This window comes from Bradysia coprophila, unplaced genomic scaffold (genome assembly GCF_014529535.1).
Source record: "Bradysia coprophila strain Holo2 unplaced genomic scaffold, BU_Bcop_v1 contig_732, whole genome shotgun sequence".
In the NCBI taxonomy this organism is placed as follows: Eukaryota; Metazoa; Arthropoda; class Insecta; order Diptera; family Sciaridae; genus Bradysia; species Bradysia coprophila.
The window spans coordinates 6,670,037-6,687,888 of record NW_023503972.1 but is presented as its reverse complement, the minus strand read 5'-3'; the positions used below and the strand labels follow the sequence as shown (position 1 = coordinate 6,687,888).

General features: G+C 39.1%; 1 protein-coding gene and 1 long non-coding RNA gene across 2 annotated transcripts; one reads left to right on the top strand and one right to left on the bottom strand.

Annotated features, from left to right (window-relative positions):
- Window positions 1-290: 290 nt before the first annotated feature.
- LOC119083975 lies at window positions 291-2,421 on the bottom strand. Its single transcript, XR_005088978.1, has 3 exons — window positions 2,284-2,421; window positions 654-761; window positions 291-419 (listed from the first exon to the last, which is right to left on the bottom strand). It is a non-coding gene; the product is annotated as an uncharacterized LOC119083975 (long non-coding RNA).
- A 642-nt stretch (window positions 2,422-3,063) lies between these two features.
- On the top strand, window positions 3,064-6,573 carry LOC119084145. Its single transcript, XM_037193991.1, has 4 exons — window positions 3,064-3,363; window positions 3,437-3,613; window positions 4,172-5,463; window positions 5,534-6,573. The coding sequence occupies exons 1-4, from the start codon at window positions 3,249-3,251 to the stop codon at window positions 6,284-6,286; spliced, it is 2,337 nt and encodes a 778-aa protein (XP_037049886.1). The 5' UTR covers window positions 3,064-3,248; the 3' UTR covers window positions 6,287-6,573.
- The last annotated feature ends 11,279 nt before the right edge of the window (window positions 6,574-17,852 follow it).

Genomic DNA, 17,852 nt, shown 5'->3' with positions numbered 1-17,852 from the left:
ACTGCGAACTTTGGATACCTATGTTGCATGAAACGTTGTATGAATCCCGGTGCAAAGTTCTTTATTAGGTTTATGACGTGTATTGTGTCGACCTGCGGTCTCCTACTAAACTTTGCACTCGATGTCATAAACAACTAACGATTGCGCCTAACGATCATGGCTACTATCACAAAACATTCCAATAAGTTGGAACATCATTTAAACAATCAAATTTTTTATTTTATTTTTGTTGGTAATTGGCATACATCGTGAAGTTACTATTTACCTTTCATATCTTCTTTAGAACGCACAAAACTGGTCCAATGCAAAAACCAACTCGGAGCCCGCAAAAAGCGGAAACATATCTTTTGTATTGAATGAATCTTTTGGGCCATTAAAAGAGTTAAAATCATCTCCAGGTCCAACATCTGTTATTGATTCTGAAATGAGTGGCAACAGGGGATTCTTATTACATGTAAGTCGAGACACAACATCTCTAAGTTCATTTGTGTTTTTGCCATGCTGTACGCTTCACATTTCGTTAAGTTTCGCTAAACCCTCATTTCCACTCGAAAAATGTACTCCGCTTTCAAATCAAATTGAGAGCGAAGAGAACGGTGGAAACGCGAACTTTTTTCGAGTGAAAATCAGGCCCTAATGTTAAGAGAATTTACCTTCGACCGTACATTTTAGGATGCACCTGATAAAGTGACACAAAACGAATCCAAATACAGCCAAACAATACCGTACAAACCAACATTGCATGGATATTCATTCTCAACCTGTTTGAATGTAAGCAAATTTTTATGAGAATATTAACCGTAACTTTTACACTCAGATTCAGAATTATCGAATTCGATTTTATTTTAATTGAACCGTTCGAATCGTTAAGAACTGTTAAGCCCTAGTCTCTGGAAAAAGTGTGTTTGTAACTTAGAACCATAATGTCCCGGTGCAAAGTTCTTTATTAGGTTTATGACGTGCATTGTGTCAACCTGCGGTCTCCTACTACAGAACTTTGCACTCGATGTCATAAACAACTAACGATTGCGCCTAACGATCATGGCTACTATCACAAAACATTCGTTTCCATATTCAATGGAACACATTATAAAGCTCATAGACACACTCACAATCATTTCGTGTAACCTTGAAAACACTGTGTGACTTTGTAAGAACTATAAATCCAATTTAAAGTGCCAATAAGTTGGAATATCATTTAAACCATCAAATTTTTTATTTTATTTTTGTTGGTAATTGGCATACATGAACTGATATTCTAATAATATGCGCAATGCGCATGTGAGTGCGAATGCATTTACCAAAGTAATTATGCTGAAAACAAACGAGACATTGAGAACGTGTTTTGGTCCTAGTTTTCATTGACAAATGCAGCAATCGTAATTTTCGATAGAGAAATTTCTAATTTTATTTGACAGTTGCGACAATTTCGTCATGAAAACAAGGACCAAAACATGTTTTGAATGCCTCGTTTGTTTTCAGCATTATGCTCAAAACAAACGAGGCATTGAAAACGTGTTTTGGTCCTATTTTTCATTACGAAATTTTCGAAACTGTCAAATGAAGTTAGAACTTTTTCTATTCAAAACCGCGATTGCTGCATCTGTCAATGAAAACTAGGACCAAAACACGTTTTCAATGCCTGGTTTGTTTTGAGCATTAAGAATTATTCTCGTTGATTTCTGGACGCTTAAAAGCAATTGAATTCAATTAATTCACATTTTGAGCATACATTCTTTTGAATTAAGGTAACTGACTTAAAGTTGACCTAATTTGACAAATCTCAACTTTGAACTTGAATTTCTCAGCGATTTTGGAACTATGTTACATGGAACCACTTTTATTTTAAAGATTTTTCTTTTGTTTACTTAATTTTATTAATTATTGCCGATTTCGTCTAACAAAATTAATGAATTAATAAAAATGCAGAGTTGACCTATATGAATCGTGAGTTGTCCTATTTCCCATTTAAACACATTGAATCGTGAGTTGTCCTATCTATACAAAAGTGATAGGACATATTACAATTTATTGAATGTTGAGTTGACCTATAATTTTTTCTTCATACAAATTTACACGGACAACTTAAGATCACTTTTCCACTAGGTCATCTTTCAGTCAGTTACCTTAAATATTAACACTTGCTTTATCAACATATCAGCACATATCGAATGATAATATTTCACCTTGTGAAGGACAGAAACAAATCCGTTACTTTTTTATGCTTAACGTTTTAGCTTCCACCGACAATGTAGAAATATATTAAAACATCTAACTACTTACAATTGAAGAAAAATTGAAAAGTTTTAGCGGAAATGTTGGTGAAATTCCGAAAATGACATCTTATTAACTTACACAAACTTAAGCTTACATCAATTAGAAGACCAACACTTTGTTAACAAAATTTCAACTGTTGGTAGCTAAATGAATAGCTGAAAATGTGATTGTCAGTGACATCGAATGTATTTTAATGAAGCTTATTAAATTGTTTTTTTTAGATGAATCAATGATTTTGAGACATATAAGCTGCTGAGTTGCACCATTAGTTTGTGTTCTAAATGTAGGTGGAAGCACGTAATTTTGAGTGAATGAGAAAATACATGAACAAATTCCATATACCACGACAGAGTAAAGTTAACCAGGTAGTAGCGCTGATTTGACTGGGCCTGAATAATCTAGTAACCCTATATTTTTTGCGAATAAAATTTTTCAATTTATGTCACTGTTCATTTGAGTTCATTTTCAAATAATGTATCAGGTCCCTTATTTGACGTTTCGAAAATGAACCGCTACTGCCTGGTTTATTTTACTCTGCCGTGTACATACAGATAGATTTCATCGCAGTTAGTGCCGACTATTTCGATGCACATAGAAAGTTTGGATCCTTTGCGCTGCCCTGTTAATCTATACAGATATAATGTATAATTATTATTAGTTGTGTCAAGACAATCCCACTGAATTCACTAGTATGGCTCTGATGCTCCGTATGTTTATTTCAAAATTGGAAATCATTTTTTTTGTAAACTAATTTTTTGTCGGGCTGCCCGAAACATTTTTGTCGAAGTCCGTCCGGCCTAAGGCCTGGCCCGAAATTTCGTTTGAAAGTCCGATCCGAATCAGCCCGACGGTTTTTCAGACCCGTCCGGTCCGAATCCGCTCTAAGCTAGACCATAACTTCTTCTTAATAGTACTGCGATGCAATTAACGTTTTTACAAATTTTAAGGTTGGAGTCGTGACAAACGAAGTAATGAATAGCGATGAAGATGTCGAGATCATTGTTGATGATGGAGTGGAACAATCAACGATTTCACATTTTGCCTGTTCACAAACTGATGTAGACGAAGACGACAGCGAAGAAAATGGTAACTTATACCTTTATTTTATACACAGAGCATCGATGTTGATATTCTCAAAATCTGAAAATATTTAACACAGACATCAAACATCACCACGGATGCGACATCCGAAAACTGTATGTTCCGACATCAGATGGGAAAGCCAAAAGATTGTGTTGCGCGTTTTGCCTGAAACGTTACCCAAAATTGGAACGACACCTACGAACGGTCCATAAAGATGAAGTTGCAGTCAAAAAATTTGTGGCGCTACCCCTTCGTAAGTCTTTTTATCTTATTGATTTGTTGACTTTAAGATTAATAACTATTAATCAATATTAACATTACGCGAGGATGTTCAATAGAATGTTTTATTGAAAAATGGCAAATGCCTTAGTTATTTATGTTGTGGACGTTAGATTTTCGCAATTTCGCGGGCCCGAACGAAAGTACCCAAAATCGATTCGGAAATTTGGCCTTAAAAATCTAATTTAAGCTCTTAGTTCTTGCATCAACAAGAGTGATACAAATGTGATGTCGTGAAAAGAACTCTCCAAAAAATTATGTTTAAACATATGCCACTTTGTCACACAAAATTTTTTTTGGTAAAATTTTCCTCGAACATTTGAGTGAAATAAAAAAAATCACCTCCGACCCTAACATTCGTTTTCACAACTTCCTTCACTTTCATTCCCACAGCTTCCTCTACAACATATTGAAAGCTAATTTTTTGATCCACCCCTACCCCACAATCTAATTTTTATTCATTAAAATGAACCTTACGACTTCCTCTACAACATAAGTTTTGAAAGTCATCGAAAAAAAATTCTCTCCGCAGGTTCAAAAAGCCGATGGTACGCTATAGCCCAAATTCGGAAGAAGGGAGAATTCATATGGAACTCTGACTTTAATCTGAACAAAGGAGAAATACAAACCAGTCGACGTGGACAATTTGTTCGTTATTCGTGGCAACTTATCGCCTGTGCTAATTGCATGGGAACGTATTCTTCAAAATCACTTCGTCAGCATTGGCGTAAATGCAAGGGAAATTCTATTATGGGCGAACGAATCGTAAAGCAATTAGGACGCTCGTTGGAGGCTAGAGTTCATCCTGATGCTACTGACGAGTTAATAAACGTTTTTGCCAAATTCAGAGACACCGAACAAATTCGATCGATACAGTTTGACTGGCTGGTAATCTGTTATGGCAACGAATTATGTTTGAATTATTCGCCCTTCTACCAAGAAGGCTATATTCGATCGAAGATTAATGCGGCATCAAAATTGTTGCATTTCTCAAAAGAAATGTATCCACAGATTGGTGACCTTGCTTCGCTTTTCCACGTCAAACATTGCAACACGGTAATAAATGCAATTCTTAAAATGGGAAAATTTGATCGTCGGTCAAAATTATTCGGAAGCCCTGGTACGTCATTGACCACTGTGACACTAATCAACACCATCGGAGAATTATTAATTACTGAGAGCATGAAGTTGGACGACGAGGAAATGGAAAGAAATGCTGAGAGATTTTTGAGGGTGTTTAAGCGAGACGTCCGCACGAAAGTCAGCAAGTTGGTAGCTAAAACAATCAAAAAGAACCGACGTTCTAAAAAGCCGAATCTTCCGACAACCGCTGACATAAATAAACTCGTCACATTTCTGAACATTGAACGAAATGAATGCTTACATCAACTGACTCAAGGTTTCTCGTTCCAAACGTGGTTAAAATTGGCACAACTCACACTTGTGTCAATCATGGTCTTCAACAGACGAAGAGCGGGGGAAATGAGGAACATTGAGTTGTCTGACTACAATGAGCGAGAGATTATTGCTGATCAATGCGATGTTATTTTGGAAGCAATATCACAGGAATCCCTGATGGAAATCAAAAGTCGGATGCAAATCCGCGGCAAACTCGATCGAACTGTGCCAGTGTTGTTAAAACAAAGCTGGGAAGATTGTATAGATGCATTGATTCGTAATCGAGAAAATGCTGGTCTTACAGAAACAAACGACTTCTTGTTCGCTGTACCAACGCAATCGATGCAGGTGAAAACAATCAATGTCTGGGCTGCAATCAACTCATACGCAAAGGCATGTGGTGCCGATAACCCATCAAGTTTGAAGGTATTTGACCTGTACTTTATAGTTCATAAGTGGTACTGTACTTATCCTAAATTATTTGTCTCTTTTAAAGGGAACAAATCTCAGAAAACATTTGGCGAGCCTTTGTGCAACGAAAGACCTAAAAGACAGAGATATTACAAATTTGGCTGAGTTCCTTGGACATCATGACATGGTTCATCTGAACATATACCGGACCAATCCATTAGTTTCACAAGTGACACAAATCGCACCACTCTTGAACAACGCAATTGGAAATGACACTTGTCTGCCAGGCTCGAAGCGGAACGGTACATCCCTGAAAATTTCAAGATTGAAACAAAAGATACAAGCTCCTCGTAAAACCAGAAAGACTGCGAACAATCCAAACCGACTGAAGAAGCAGGCAGTTCTGAAAAAAAGTGGTGTTTCGAAAAAATCTGCAGCTCCGCCAAAACTGAGCTCCCACGAAGACTGCAGCTCCGCAAAGAACTCTAGCTCAGACGAAGACTCCAGCTCAGACGAAGACTCCAGCTCAGACGAAGACTCCAGCTCCGACGAGAACTGCAGCACCGACGAAGACTGCAGCTCCGACGTATGTGCAACTCCAACGAAAGCTGCTGCTCCAAACAAAACTGCAGCTCCAACGAAATCTGCAGCTTTGAAGAAAACTGCAGCTCCAATGAACACTGTTGCTACAACGAAAACTGCAGCTCCAATGAAAACTGTAGTTTCAACGAATGCTGCAGTTATGTCGAAAACTGCCGCTCTAAGGAAAACTGCAAGCAAACGACAGGAAACTGCAACTCTAAACGTCGCCAAAAAAGCAAAGCTTCAGAAAAACTGAATTACTCGGTGGCTGGAATTTTAAGCGACTCGTTGTAATATTTTTAATTCATCACAATGAACACGTCCAGTCAGTCAGTCGCTATGTTTTATGAATTCATGTCAGTATTTCTTTTCGATTTATTAGCCACTCTAATTGATGGTTAATATCGCGCTTAAGATTGTTTTACAATTAATTTTTGTTTGATTTTTAAACCAATCTCGCGGTTAATGATTTTATGTTTAACGCACGTTCGTGCCTTATTTTAATGTATGGTTGCTTTTAATGGATATTAAAAAACTGTGTGCTGAAAACTGGTCATTTAATTTCTTTATAGATTAAATAGATGGGGAACTATGTGCCAAAGAGAAGAGTCTAAACCACAGCCACTATCATCAACATATTTTCTGATCAACACAAGTTTCTCATGTACATGGAATTTCCAAGTAGAGGAAAAAAAGACAAATTACTTTTTTGATGACATAGTTTCCTTGATTCCTATGGAAAAGTGATCGCGGCTCAAACGTTATTTAGATTTTCCTGAAACTTTGCAGCACGAACTAGGGCTTACGGAAGGTTGTATACAATCGCCACGTACCGAGCCGAAGACGTGGTATATAATCCAAATCGTCAAAATAAACATCTTGGACAGAGGTACCAAGGCTGTATACTTTGGGGAGGTCACGCAGATCGCCATTTTATTAGATACGCGGGAACACACCTTTTCCATACAAACAAATTCACCAAAATTGAATTTGTATGGTGTGGTGAATTTTTTGTATGAAACGTGGTGTGTAACCCGCGTATCTGCATCTGCGTGACCTCCCCAAAGTATACAGCCTTGAGAGGTACATATGTTATTTTATCTCGCTTTAGGCTCATGCAATAACTCCCCAAGTGTCTAAATAAACATGTGGACAGAGGTGAATAATCTACTATTAGTCCGTGGTAGGAATAGTATTTTTCATATTGCGACGCACTTTTCTCACTTTTCGGGTCCTAGGTACGAAATGTACTATTATTGTCTATCGATCCGGACTAATTTTGTTACTGGAAAATTTCTCAGACTCGAAATGCGTTCATTACATGTTGGGAACATTTTCATAAAATACCAAGTGAATATTCATTGCATGCATATACCAAATGAAATATTGAATTACATGAAATATTGTCTCAACTGAAATCAAAATATTTATTGGTGCCGTTTCTTTTAGTGTCAGTGGCAGTTATATCTGTCAGTATAGACTTAGGGCCAAGTAGTCATACTGAAGTTACAGCGGCCAGGCAGTTATACTGAAATCCCAGGCAGTTATACTGAAACGTCAGGTAGTTATAGTGAACCGCCAGGCAGTTGTACTGAACCGCCAGGTAGTTGTACTGAAACGCCAGTTAGTTATAGTAAACCGCCGGTTAGTTACAGTTAAAACTATAACTGCCTGGCGGTTCACTATAACTGCCTGGCGGTTCAGTCGAACTGCCTGGCGGTTCACTATAACTGCCTGGCTGTTATAATTATAATTATAATTGAACCGCCAGGCAGTTATAGTGAACCGCCAGGCAGTTATAGTGAACCGCCAGGCAGTTATAGTGAACCGCCAGGCAGTTATAGTGAACCGCCAGGCAGTTATAGTGAACCGCCAGGCAGTTGTAATGAACCGCCAGGCAGTTATAGTGAACCGCCAGGCAGTTATAGTGAACCGCCAGGCAGTTATAGTGAACCGCCAGGCAGTTATAATGAACCGCCAGGCAGTTATAATGAACCGCCAGGCAGTTATAGTGAACCGCCAGGCAGTTATAGTGAACCGCCAGGCAGTTATAGTGAACCGCCAGGCAGTTATAGTGAACCGCCAGGCAGTTATAGTGAACCGCCAGGCAGTTATAGTGAACCGCCAGGCAGTTATAGTGAACCGCCAGGCAGTTATAGTGAACCGCCAGGCAGTTATAGTGAACCGCCAGGCAGTTATAGTGAACCGCCAGGCAGTTGTAATGAACCGCCAGGCAGTTATACTGAACAGCCAGACAGTTATACTGAACAGCCAGCAGTTATTTTCAACCGCCGGCCAGTTCTTCCGAACCGTCAGGCAGTTGTAATGAACCGCCAGGTAGTTGTAATGAACCGCCAGGCAGTTATACTGAACAGCCAGCAGTTATTTTCAACCGCCAGCCAGTTCTTCCAAACCGTCAGGCAGTTGTAATGAACTGCCAGGTAGTTGTAATGAACCGCCAGGCAGTTGTAATGAACCGCCAGGCAGTTGTAATGAACCGCCAGGCAGTTATACTGAACAGCCAGGCAGTTGTAATGAACCGCCAGGCAGTTATAAAGAACAGCCAGACAGTTATACTGAACAGCCAGCAGTTATTTTCAACCGCCAGCCAGTTCTTCCGAACCGTCAGGCAGTTGTAATGAACTGCCAGGTAGTTGTAATGAACTGCCAGGCAGTTATAATGAACCGCCAGGCAGTTATAATGAACCGCCAGGCAGTTGTAATGAACCGCCAGGCAGTTGTAATGAACCGCCAGGCAGTTGTAATGAACCGCCAGGCAGTTGTAATGAACCGCCAGGCAGTTGTAATGAACCGCCAGGCAGTTGTAATGAACCGCCAGGCAGTTGTAATGAACCGCCAGGCAGTTGTAATGAACCGCCAGGCAGTTGTAATGAACCGCCAGGCAGTTGTAATGAACCGCCAGGCAGTTGTAATGAACCGCCAGGCAGTTGTAATGAACCGCCAGGCAGTTATACTGAACAGCCAGACAGTTATACTGAACAGCCAGACAGTTATTTTCAACCGCCAGCCAGTTCTTCCGAACCGCCAGGCAGTTGTAATGAACCGCCAGGCAGTTGTAATGAACCGCCAGGCAGTTGTAATGAACCGCCAGGCAGTTGTAATGAACCGCCAGGCAGTTGTAATGAACCGCCAGGCAGTTGTAATGAACCGCCAGGCAGTTGTAATGAACCGCCAGGCAGTTGTAATGAACCGCCAGGCAGTTGTAATGAACCGCCAGGCAGTTGTAATGAACCGCCAGGCAGTTATACTGAACAGCCAGACAGTTATACTGAACAGCCAGACAGTTATTTTCAACCGCCAGCCAGTTCTTCCGAACCGCCAGGCAGTTGTAATGAACCGCCAGGCAGTTGTAATGAACCGCCAGGCAGTTGTAATGAACCGCCAGGCAGTTGTGATGAACCGCCAGGCAGTTGTGATGAACCGCCAGGCAGTTGTAATGAACCGCCAGGCAGTTGTAATGAACCGCCAGGCAGTTGTAATGAACCGCCAGGCAGTTGTAATGAACCGCCAGGCAGTTATACTGAACAGTCAGACAGTTATACTGAACAGTCAGACAGTTATACTGAACAGTCAGACAGTTATACTGAACAGCCAGCAGTTATTTTCAACCGCCAGCCAGTTCTTCCGAACCGCCTGGCAGTTGTAATGAACCGCCAGGCAGTTGTAATGAACCGCCAGGCAGTTGTAATGAACCGCCAGGCAGTTGTAATGAACCGCCAGGCAGTTGTAATGAACCGCCAGGCAGTTGTAATGAACCGCCAGGCAGTTGTAATGAACCGCCAGGCAGTTGTAATGAACCGCCAGGCAGTTGTAATGAACCGCCAGGCAGTTGTAATGAACCGCCAGGCAGTTATACTGAACAGTCAGACAGTTATACTGAACAGCCAGCAGTTATTTTCAACCGCCAGCCAGTTCTTCCGAACCGTCAGGCAGTTGTAATGAACCGCCAGGCAGTTATAATGAACCGCCAGGCAGTTATAATGAACCGCCAGGCAGTTATAATGAACCGCCAGGCAGTTATAATGAACCACCAGGCAGTTGTAATGAACCGCCAGGCAGTTGTAATGAACCGCCAGGCAGTTGTAATTAACCGCCAGGCAGTTGTAATGAACCGCCAGGCAGTTGTAATGAACCGCCAGGCAGTTGTAATGAACCGCCAGGCAGTTGTAATGAACCGCCAGGCAGTTGTAATGAACCGCCAGGCAGTTGTAATGAACCGCCAGGCAGTTGTAATGAACCGCCAGGCAGTTGTAATGAACCGCCAGGCAGTTGTAATGAACCGCCAGGCAGTTGTAATGAACCGCCAGGCAGTTGTAATGAACCGCCAGGCAGTTGTAATGAACCGCCAGGCAGTTGTAATGAACCGCCAGGCAGTTGTAATTAACCGCCAGGCAGTTGAAATGAACCGCCAGGCAGTCATATCGGACTGTCAGGCAGTCATATCGAACTGCACAGTCATATCGAACACTGCCAGGTAATCACCAGGTTTCATATGAAGACCGTCCTCGAATATAAAGTACACAAAGAAAAGGTCCTCAAATTAAAGCATAAAAAAATGTTAAATCATACAATTTCTAGGATGAGAATATCGAAAAAACAATTGCAATTCTCGATGAACACATCATCGGCCCAGTGTTCAAAACTAGGGGCTACACCATTGACGATGTCCCTACGCAGTTGAAGTATCTTATTGCGAAATATTATCTGATTTCCATGGTAGATGTTCAGCAACACGTCATACGTGAGGTGAGAAGTGCGTTTTTAGACTAGACTTGCCTCGACGCTACACTTCGTTTTTACGGTTTCAGGAAATGATCAATGATCGTAACAATGTCAATGATTTTATGAAAATCCACAATGGTCAACAAAGAATAGCTGAGGAGTTTCCGGAATATATCCAACATTTTGTCGCCTTAAACGCGTTAGACAACCAAGCTGCTCTGGAAAAGTTTGTCGACGCTGTGTCGAGGAGTTTCGACTTTCGTTTACAAGTCGTAAGTCATAGCGATGCTGTAAAACTCTTACTATACTATGAAGCATACCCAGATATTATGGAGTTAATAACTGAATTGGTTACTATACACTACAATGAGCATTTCGTAGAGCTTGTGAACAACGAGGATATTGATTTTACCACATTTGCCCGTGCATATGTCGCTTTTCACGGTCGTTTCGAATTAGTGAAAGGTATTTTGACCATTTTGGAATCACGAGTACCCGCGTTTCTCACACCCGAAATTGATGATTCGATGTTGGACTACTTGGACGATCTAAAAGATTTGCTTGAAACGAATAGCTACAAGTTGTGGGGCTTCATAAAAGGATCTACTTACAAAACGATGACCGACGACTGGATAGCCAGTGTAGAGGCATTTTTACGAGATTTGCTTACCTTCCTTCCAATGCAAGAAGTTGAGGATTTTATTGATGCGGTCGCTTTAAACGCCACCAACAGACGAGCGTTCATAGATTTTCGGTATGCCAAGGAGAGATCGGACAGAGATAGTAGACGACAATTTTTAAATGCAGACGCTGACGTAACCGTAGCTGAAAATATTATGGATGTCCTCAATCGCATTGGTAAAGTAGTTGCTGAAACAGCTGTGGTAGTTCGTGATGTTTTGCATGATTTTGCGACTGGTGGAGCGCAAGAAGTATATTTCGCCGATTGCGGAAAGAGGCATCCCTAATCTACTCACCGTTTCGCTTAAGTTTTCAGATGATGACCCTCCGGAATATGCCGAAAATGTAGTAGATTCTAATGATTCCACCGATTTTCGATCGAGGCTTCATAGATTTTTTAATCGATTCAGTTCCCGTTCAAAGAAGTCCCTCAATGACTCGGACAAAAAGGTATACCGATGATAAGTTTGCCTCCATGCTTAGTCGTAGAAAATAAAGATCCCTCCCATTGCAGGACTTAGAAAAGATTTTGTTGCTGATTCGTAAAAATTTGGAAAAACTTCGCGATGCAGTCGGAAACATAGTTCCAGAGCCTAGTGAAGCAAGTCATATCGATCTCGATGCACTATTGCAGTTAATCGTTAATAAATTCGGTCCATTCATTTTCGTTATGGAAACGGTTTCAGTCAATGTCTACAATAGTTTCAGCGAATACCGTGATAGTGACCGTTTTATAGAAGACAAAATTGATGGGATTGCTAGTCGGCTGGATATATTGAACGAAATTTACCAAACCACTGGTAAAAAACCTTCTGAATTGCTGAAAGAGAGAGTATCCGAACTGGAGGAATTAATTGATCTCTTGGTCGATTTTTCGACATTCAGGTAAAATTACGAGTTTCGTATTGTGGAAGTTTACGGCGAATTGGATGATTAAACGATTGAAAATTAATAAATTAAAAATAATTTTTTCTTTATCTAATCGGATGCAATGAGAATTTAATGGAACGTATCAAAGCACTCAACGTATCGTCAAGATAAAAATGGCTTTGCTTATAAATAATTATATTCTTTGTTTTTCTTTAGGTTCCTTTACTGGAAACTATTTAGTGTTTTATGAAAGTAAATCAAAGAAACAATTTTCGCTTACGCAACTTACGCAAGGAGAAAAACAATTTATGAATGAAAATTGTGGTGACACCTACACCTGCAGCAATTATTATTTCTCTCCTAAATGGAACAAACAATTAAATTGAATCTGCCCTTCACTCCGTTCATGCTACAACAATGGAAGAAGATAGTAGCGAAGAAAGCGCTGAGTAAACGGAATGATTCGCAGTCACTCCGTTTTGGTCGCCATTGTTATAAGTAAACGGTGAGTAAACGGATTGTAGTGCTTTACTGACCATTTAGAGAGCGACAGTGGTACAGTAGCCTTGCTGTAATATTTACTATAATACTGCAATATTGTTCAAAATTAATTGTTTTAAGACAAGTTTTGTGTTCTGTTCACGTTTTCAATTGACGTTATGACGAAATTTTTCAGATGTCAAAAATGACAACGTCAAAAATGTCAATGTGAAAACTGTCACTTCACGACAAAAAGTTTCGATGTAGTTTGACCCGTGTGACTCTAAGCTGTAATCGCCCTAACTCTGTTTAGCTCCCCGTTTAATAATCCAAGGTTCTGAAAGAACAGGTTAAGACACATCTCAGTTGATCACGAAGGCGGTGACACACAAATTTTGAAAGATAGATGCTTTTTATCGAACAGACGCATTACATATTGTTTGAAATGTGAACTTGATAAAAACTTCTTTTTTTTCTTCAAGTTGACATTTCAAACAATCTGTAATGAGTCTGTTGAACAAAATGTGTCTATTTGTCAAAATGTGAGTGTCATCCGCCTTCGTGGGTGTCTTAACCTGTTCTTTCAGAACCTTGGTTAATCCGAGGGGTAAACCCCTGGCCAAAAGAGTGGTAAATCATTGTTAAGTCCTTTCAATTTCGTTTAATTACCTCAATTACCGGAGCAACTCGTCTAATTGACGGATTCGCTCTATTTCCTTTCAATTCCGTTCAATTCCTTTCAATTTCTTTCAATGGGTGACTGAAGTTTTGACAAGTTATTTTTAATCGACGTAAAACATTATTCTAAACAAAAAATTGTTCAAAAAATGCACTGATCTTTTAAAAAGTTCGTCTAAACTTCGAAACGTACAGTAAAAAAATTACAAATTGGCGGCCATATATTTTTGATTTTACACTGTTTTTGGAAATTCTTTTGATCAGAATTGTCGAGAGCCATGTAGTTCTTGCTGCATTGAGACTGGAAACGGCCTCCAAAACATTTTGGGCGGCTGACAAAATTGGGTCGCACTTTGTAAACAAAATTAATTTTATAAAAAAATCTGTGAATTTTAGAGGCATACCGTAGAACAGTTTTTTGCTTAGAATAATGTTCTGCGTCGAATCGGTCAAAACTTCAATTTCCCTTTCAATTTCTATAGATACTAACTGTCAATTTCTTACAATTCCGTTTAATTACCTCAATTACCGGAGCAACTCGTCTAATTGCCGGATTCGCTCTATTTCCTTTCAATTCCGTTCAATTCCTTTCAATTCCCTTTCAATTTCTAAAGGTACTTACTGTCAATTTCTTTCAATTCCCATTAATTCCTGTCAATTCCGTTTAATTACCGGATTCTCCGTCAATTCCGAGCAGGGTGTGTAATCAATTACCCGAGTGGGGTCCCCCTCGGTTTAATCTTTGACAATGAGAATTGGGAGGAGCTTTCATTGTTTGTTCGTAAACGGATAGTTAGACGCTCAGTCTCCGTTTACGCTCTCCATTTACGTAGAAAAATTGAACACGATTCAATTTTGTCACCATTTTATATACACAGTTTTCTCTCAAAAATTCATTTTGATTCACTGGCTTTTGTTTTAATTGTCCTGTTAACGGATCAACCGATCCCTAAACGGAGTGCAGTGCGATCCATGCTTTACTATGTCACAAAAACAATACGACGCGAGATTTAAAAAATTTTCATCTGTTAAAGCTTTACCACCGCACTGAATTTACGGTAACGAGTAATTTCGCGCCGCGCGAGATTACACATATTATAGTGGAATTTCGCGCCCATACATTTTTCAATGGCTAACTTGATTTAGAGAATTTTTACGAGTACCTGGTGATAAATTGGCGGTAGATTCAGTTGAGTATCAGGCACATAAATTTTGGAGATGCGAATTTTATTCTAACACCCTAGAGCTTTGTATCAGGGATACCAGTATCCTTAGAAAGTGTGGATTTTCCTTTTACAAAACGTTAGGATACCGGTATCCCAACTGAGATACACGTATTTTGTATCAAGGATACCGGTATCCCGACATAGAAAGTGTGGATTTTCCTTTTACAAAACGTTAGGATGCCTGCATCGCAACTGAGACGTTGCGAGATTCCTACCAGCAAGAAATTCCTTATGGGCGCGAAATTACACTAATAAAGTAGGAATTTCGCGTGGCGCGAGATTCCTACTTTAATAGTGTAATTTTGCGCCCATACGGCGCGAAATTACTACTAGCCGAATTTACGGTACAACACAAAATTTGGGCGACATCGTAGACTTTACATCACATTCTTGTCATACTTAATTGGAAAGTCGCTGTAAGATACGTGGCAAAATTAAAAATTGCAATGTTGGACTCTTGGTCTGCAATGACTCCATTCGGGAAATAACTTTGAAATCTTTTTGAATTTGCGAATGATTGAGGAAAATCCTATATTCCAGGTGGTATGTACAGTTGGGGAGTATTTCCAGTAAGAGTGATCGACATTCATAGAAAACTATTTATTTTTCGGTTGACTACCTTTTCACAACACAGCTGAAATTTCGGCAGACTTTGTTGTGACCTCGGGAAAATTTCATGTCCTCTGATGACTTTTTACTCTCGCTACGGGTCACAAACAACACATTCGAAAAGAATTTTCCAACTTTTGTTCCCTTGGTGAACGAAATACCATTGTTTAGCCGAAAAACAGTCATTTTGGTTCTCATTTAACTGATATGTGCTCGCTCCATATAATATCAATTCTCTGCCAAATTAATCATCATTCTTTGTGCATACAAAGCCACTTTCAATTTTACGTTGACTAATGTGGTTCATCAATTAAAAATGAATAGGTCGATCCCCTATTCGTGCAGTTCACCTTGACGGAATCATCTGCTTACAATAACACAACCATTCACTGTCGCTAATATTGTCATTCAAAATATAATATTTAGAAGTGAAAAAACAGCTCTCCACGTCTCCTTGATATGAACGATGATGTGTTTAAAAAAAGATTTCGATTTTTTTAAATATTTTTTTCTTTCGTTTAAATAACATAATTTGGCAGAGTGTTTGGTATATAAATAATGCACAACAAATTGAATAGAATTTCACCCTTGCTTCAACGTGTCAGCTAATTTCAATGCATTCTCTAAAACTCGGTACATTTTATTTCGAGTTTGTTGTATTTCTAGCGAGAGTACCTATAGTACAGAGTAATTCTCATAGGAGAGGCCACATTTGAATTTTTATTTTTATTACCCAACAAAACGATTCGGTCGCTAAAAATTGGAGGGGTCTATTTAATGGATATATATTTGTAAAAATTCGACATTATAAATGAAAAGAATCCCGAAAATGTAATGTGTCGATATTTTCCATCATTCTATTTAGAACGAAATTTGTCCGTTGCTTTTGTGTGCAACAATAAAATGAAGATTGATGACTCGGTAAAAATGTTAGACAAGCGATATTTTCTATATTTTCGCTGCAATGGTTGCACAGAGAAAAATCTGCAAAATAGGCGCTGATTTAGTAGTAATCTTTTATCATATGTTATCAATAACGACGACAAAAAACAAACAATGACGAGCTCAAGCTAAAGTCTACTTACATAGAAAAATGAATGTTTAAACAAATGAAGTAAAAGATTTCATTGCACTTAGGGTAAATCAAGTTACAGATGAGATTCATCTTAATCTGGTTTCCTTGTCGTTGTGAAAGGTTAATAACCATTTTGGTATACCACTGAGCTAAAATGGGAGTAATTTTACAAGTACATTCGGATCCACATTCCACCGACCTTTTTTTAAGAGATTTTTCAAACCTCAAAGACGTTTGAAACGAAATTTAAGTGAGGTTACGTCTGAAAGTACCATAACTGCGTAACCTGAAGGAAGAGGATCTATTCGTCGTTCTATCTGTCCTTCTTTTTAAGAAATACTTTTCGAGGGATCTCAGCTGAGGGGATTAAGTGGAAGTCCTTAGTCTCTACCCTTAAACCATACGAAAATCTCTTACATTATATGTTCACACCGAATTCATATTGAAAGCATTCCTAATCATTTATTGTAAACAAAAAGGTGCGTTTTTCACCACCGTGGTCAAAAGCACACTTTTCTGTTCCGAGTAAAATCTACTATCTCATAGTCAGGCTCACATCTCATGTCGTTTTTCTGACTTTCGTCAATGAAATTTTATTAATTTTATGGAAAGTTGACACAACTGAGACGAAAAAGTGGGATACAAATTTGTTGTTTTGGGACTCCATCAACTACATAATGTGACGTTTTTGGTCCGCATTATAAAATGCGCTTATACGACATTGGAAACTCTTTCGATGAAACGATCCGCGGAGGGTCTAGCTCTACTATCAAATTAAATCTTTCCATACTTCCTGAAGTCTTCATCTTCTGTGACAAGCTATAAAACTTGTGCTATAACTGATCCTCGTGGATTTGAACTCCACATTTTTCTCTGTGCATATGTTAGAAACAGTGTACGATGTATGATTTCTCCATCCACATATATTGCTATTATTATGGTCCTTCCTGAACAGGCTATAAAAACTTGAAATTTTTATCAAGAGCGACATCAGTTCATTTGGTCAGCCCTCCAAATTAAAAGGACATAAATTTTTGCCATCCGAGATTTTATTGTTATTCTGCGAGGTTTTTTTCTCTCGTTTCTTTCCGTCCTGCATTTTTATAAATTGTATTGAGTGAGTGTGTTTTGTGTATTGGGATCGGGATGGAATGGTGAATGGTGTTATATATACAATTTAGCACTTCTCTAAAAACTTTATTGTTGCGAAAGAGCGTTTGCTGTTGTATTCATTCAATTATTGTCGTTTAGTCGACGTAATATGTTTTTAATTAAATGAAGCGTGAAATTTTTGTGTAATAATTTGTGTCGCTTTTCGATTACATTAAGTGGATTGGGCTGAGTCGTTAGCACAGAATTATTATTTCTTCCATCTCGAAAATGAAACAATTTTTTCACATCATTAATTTGTGAAGAGCATGAACCATCATCTCCATATATGACATGGAAAACCGATTCTT

Coding starts and splice junctions, on each gene's coding strand:
- LOC119084145 (XM_037193991.1), top strand. CDS start 3,249: ATGAATAGCGATGAAGATGTCGAGATCATTGTTGATGATGGAGTGGAA. Junction 3,364..3,436: donor AGACGACAGCGAAGAAAATG/GTAACTTATACC, acceptor TATTTAACACAG/ACATCAAACATCACCACGGA. Junction 5,464..5,533: donor ATAACCCATCAAGTTTGAAG/GTATTTGACCTG, acceptor TCTCTTTTAAAG/GGAACAAATCTCAGAAAACA.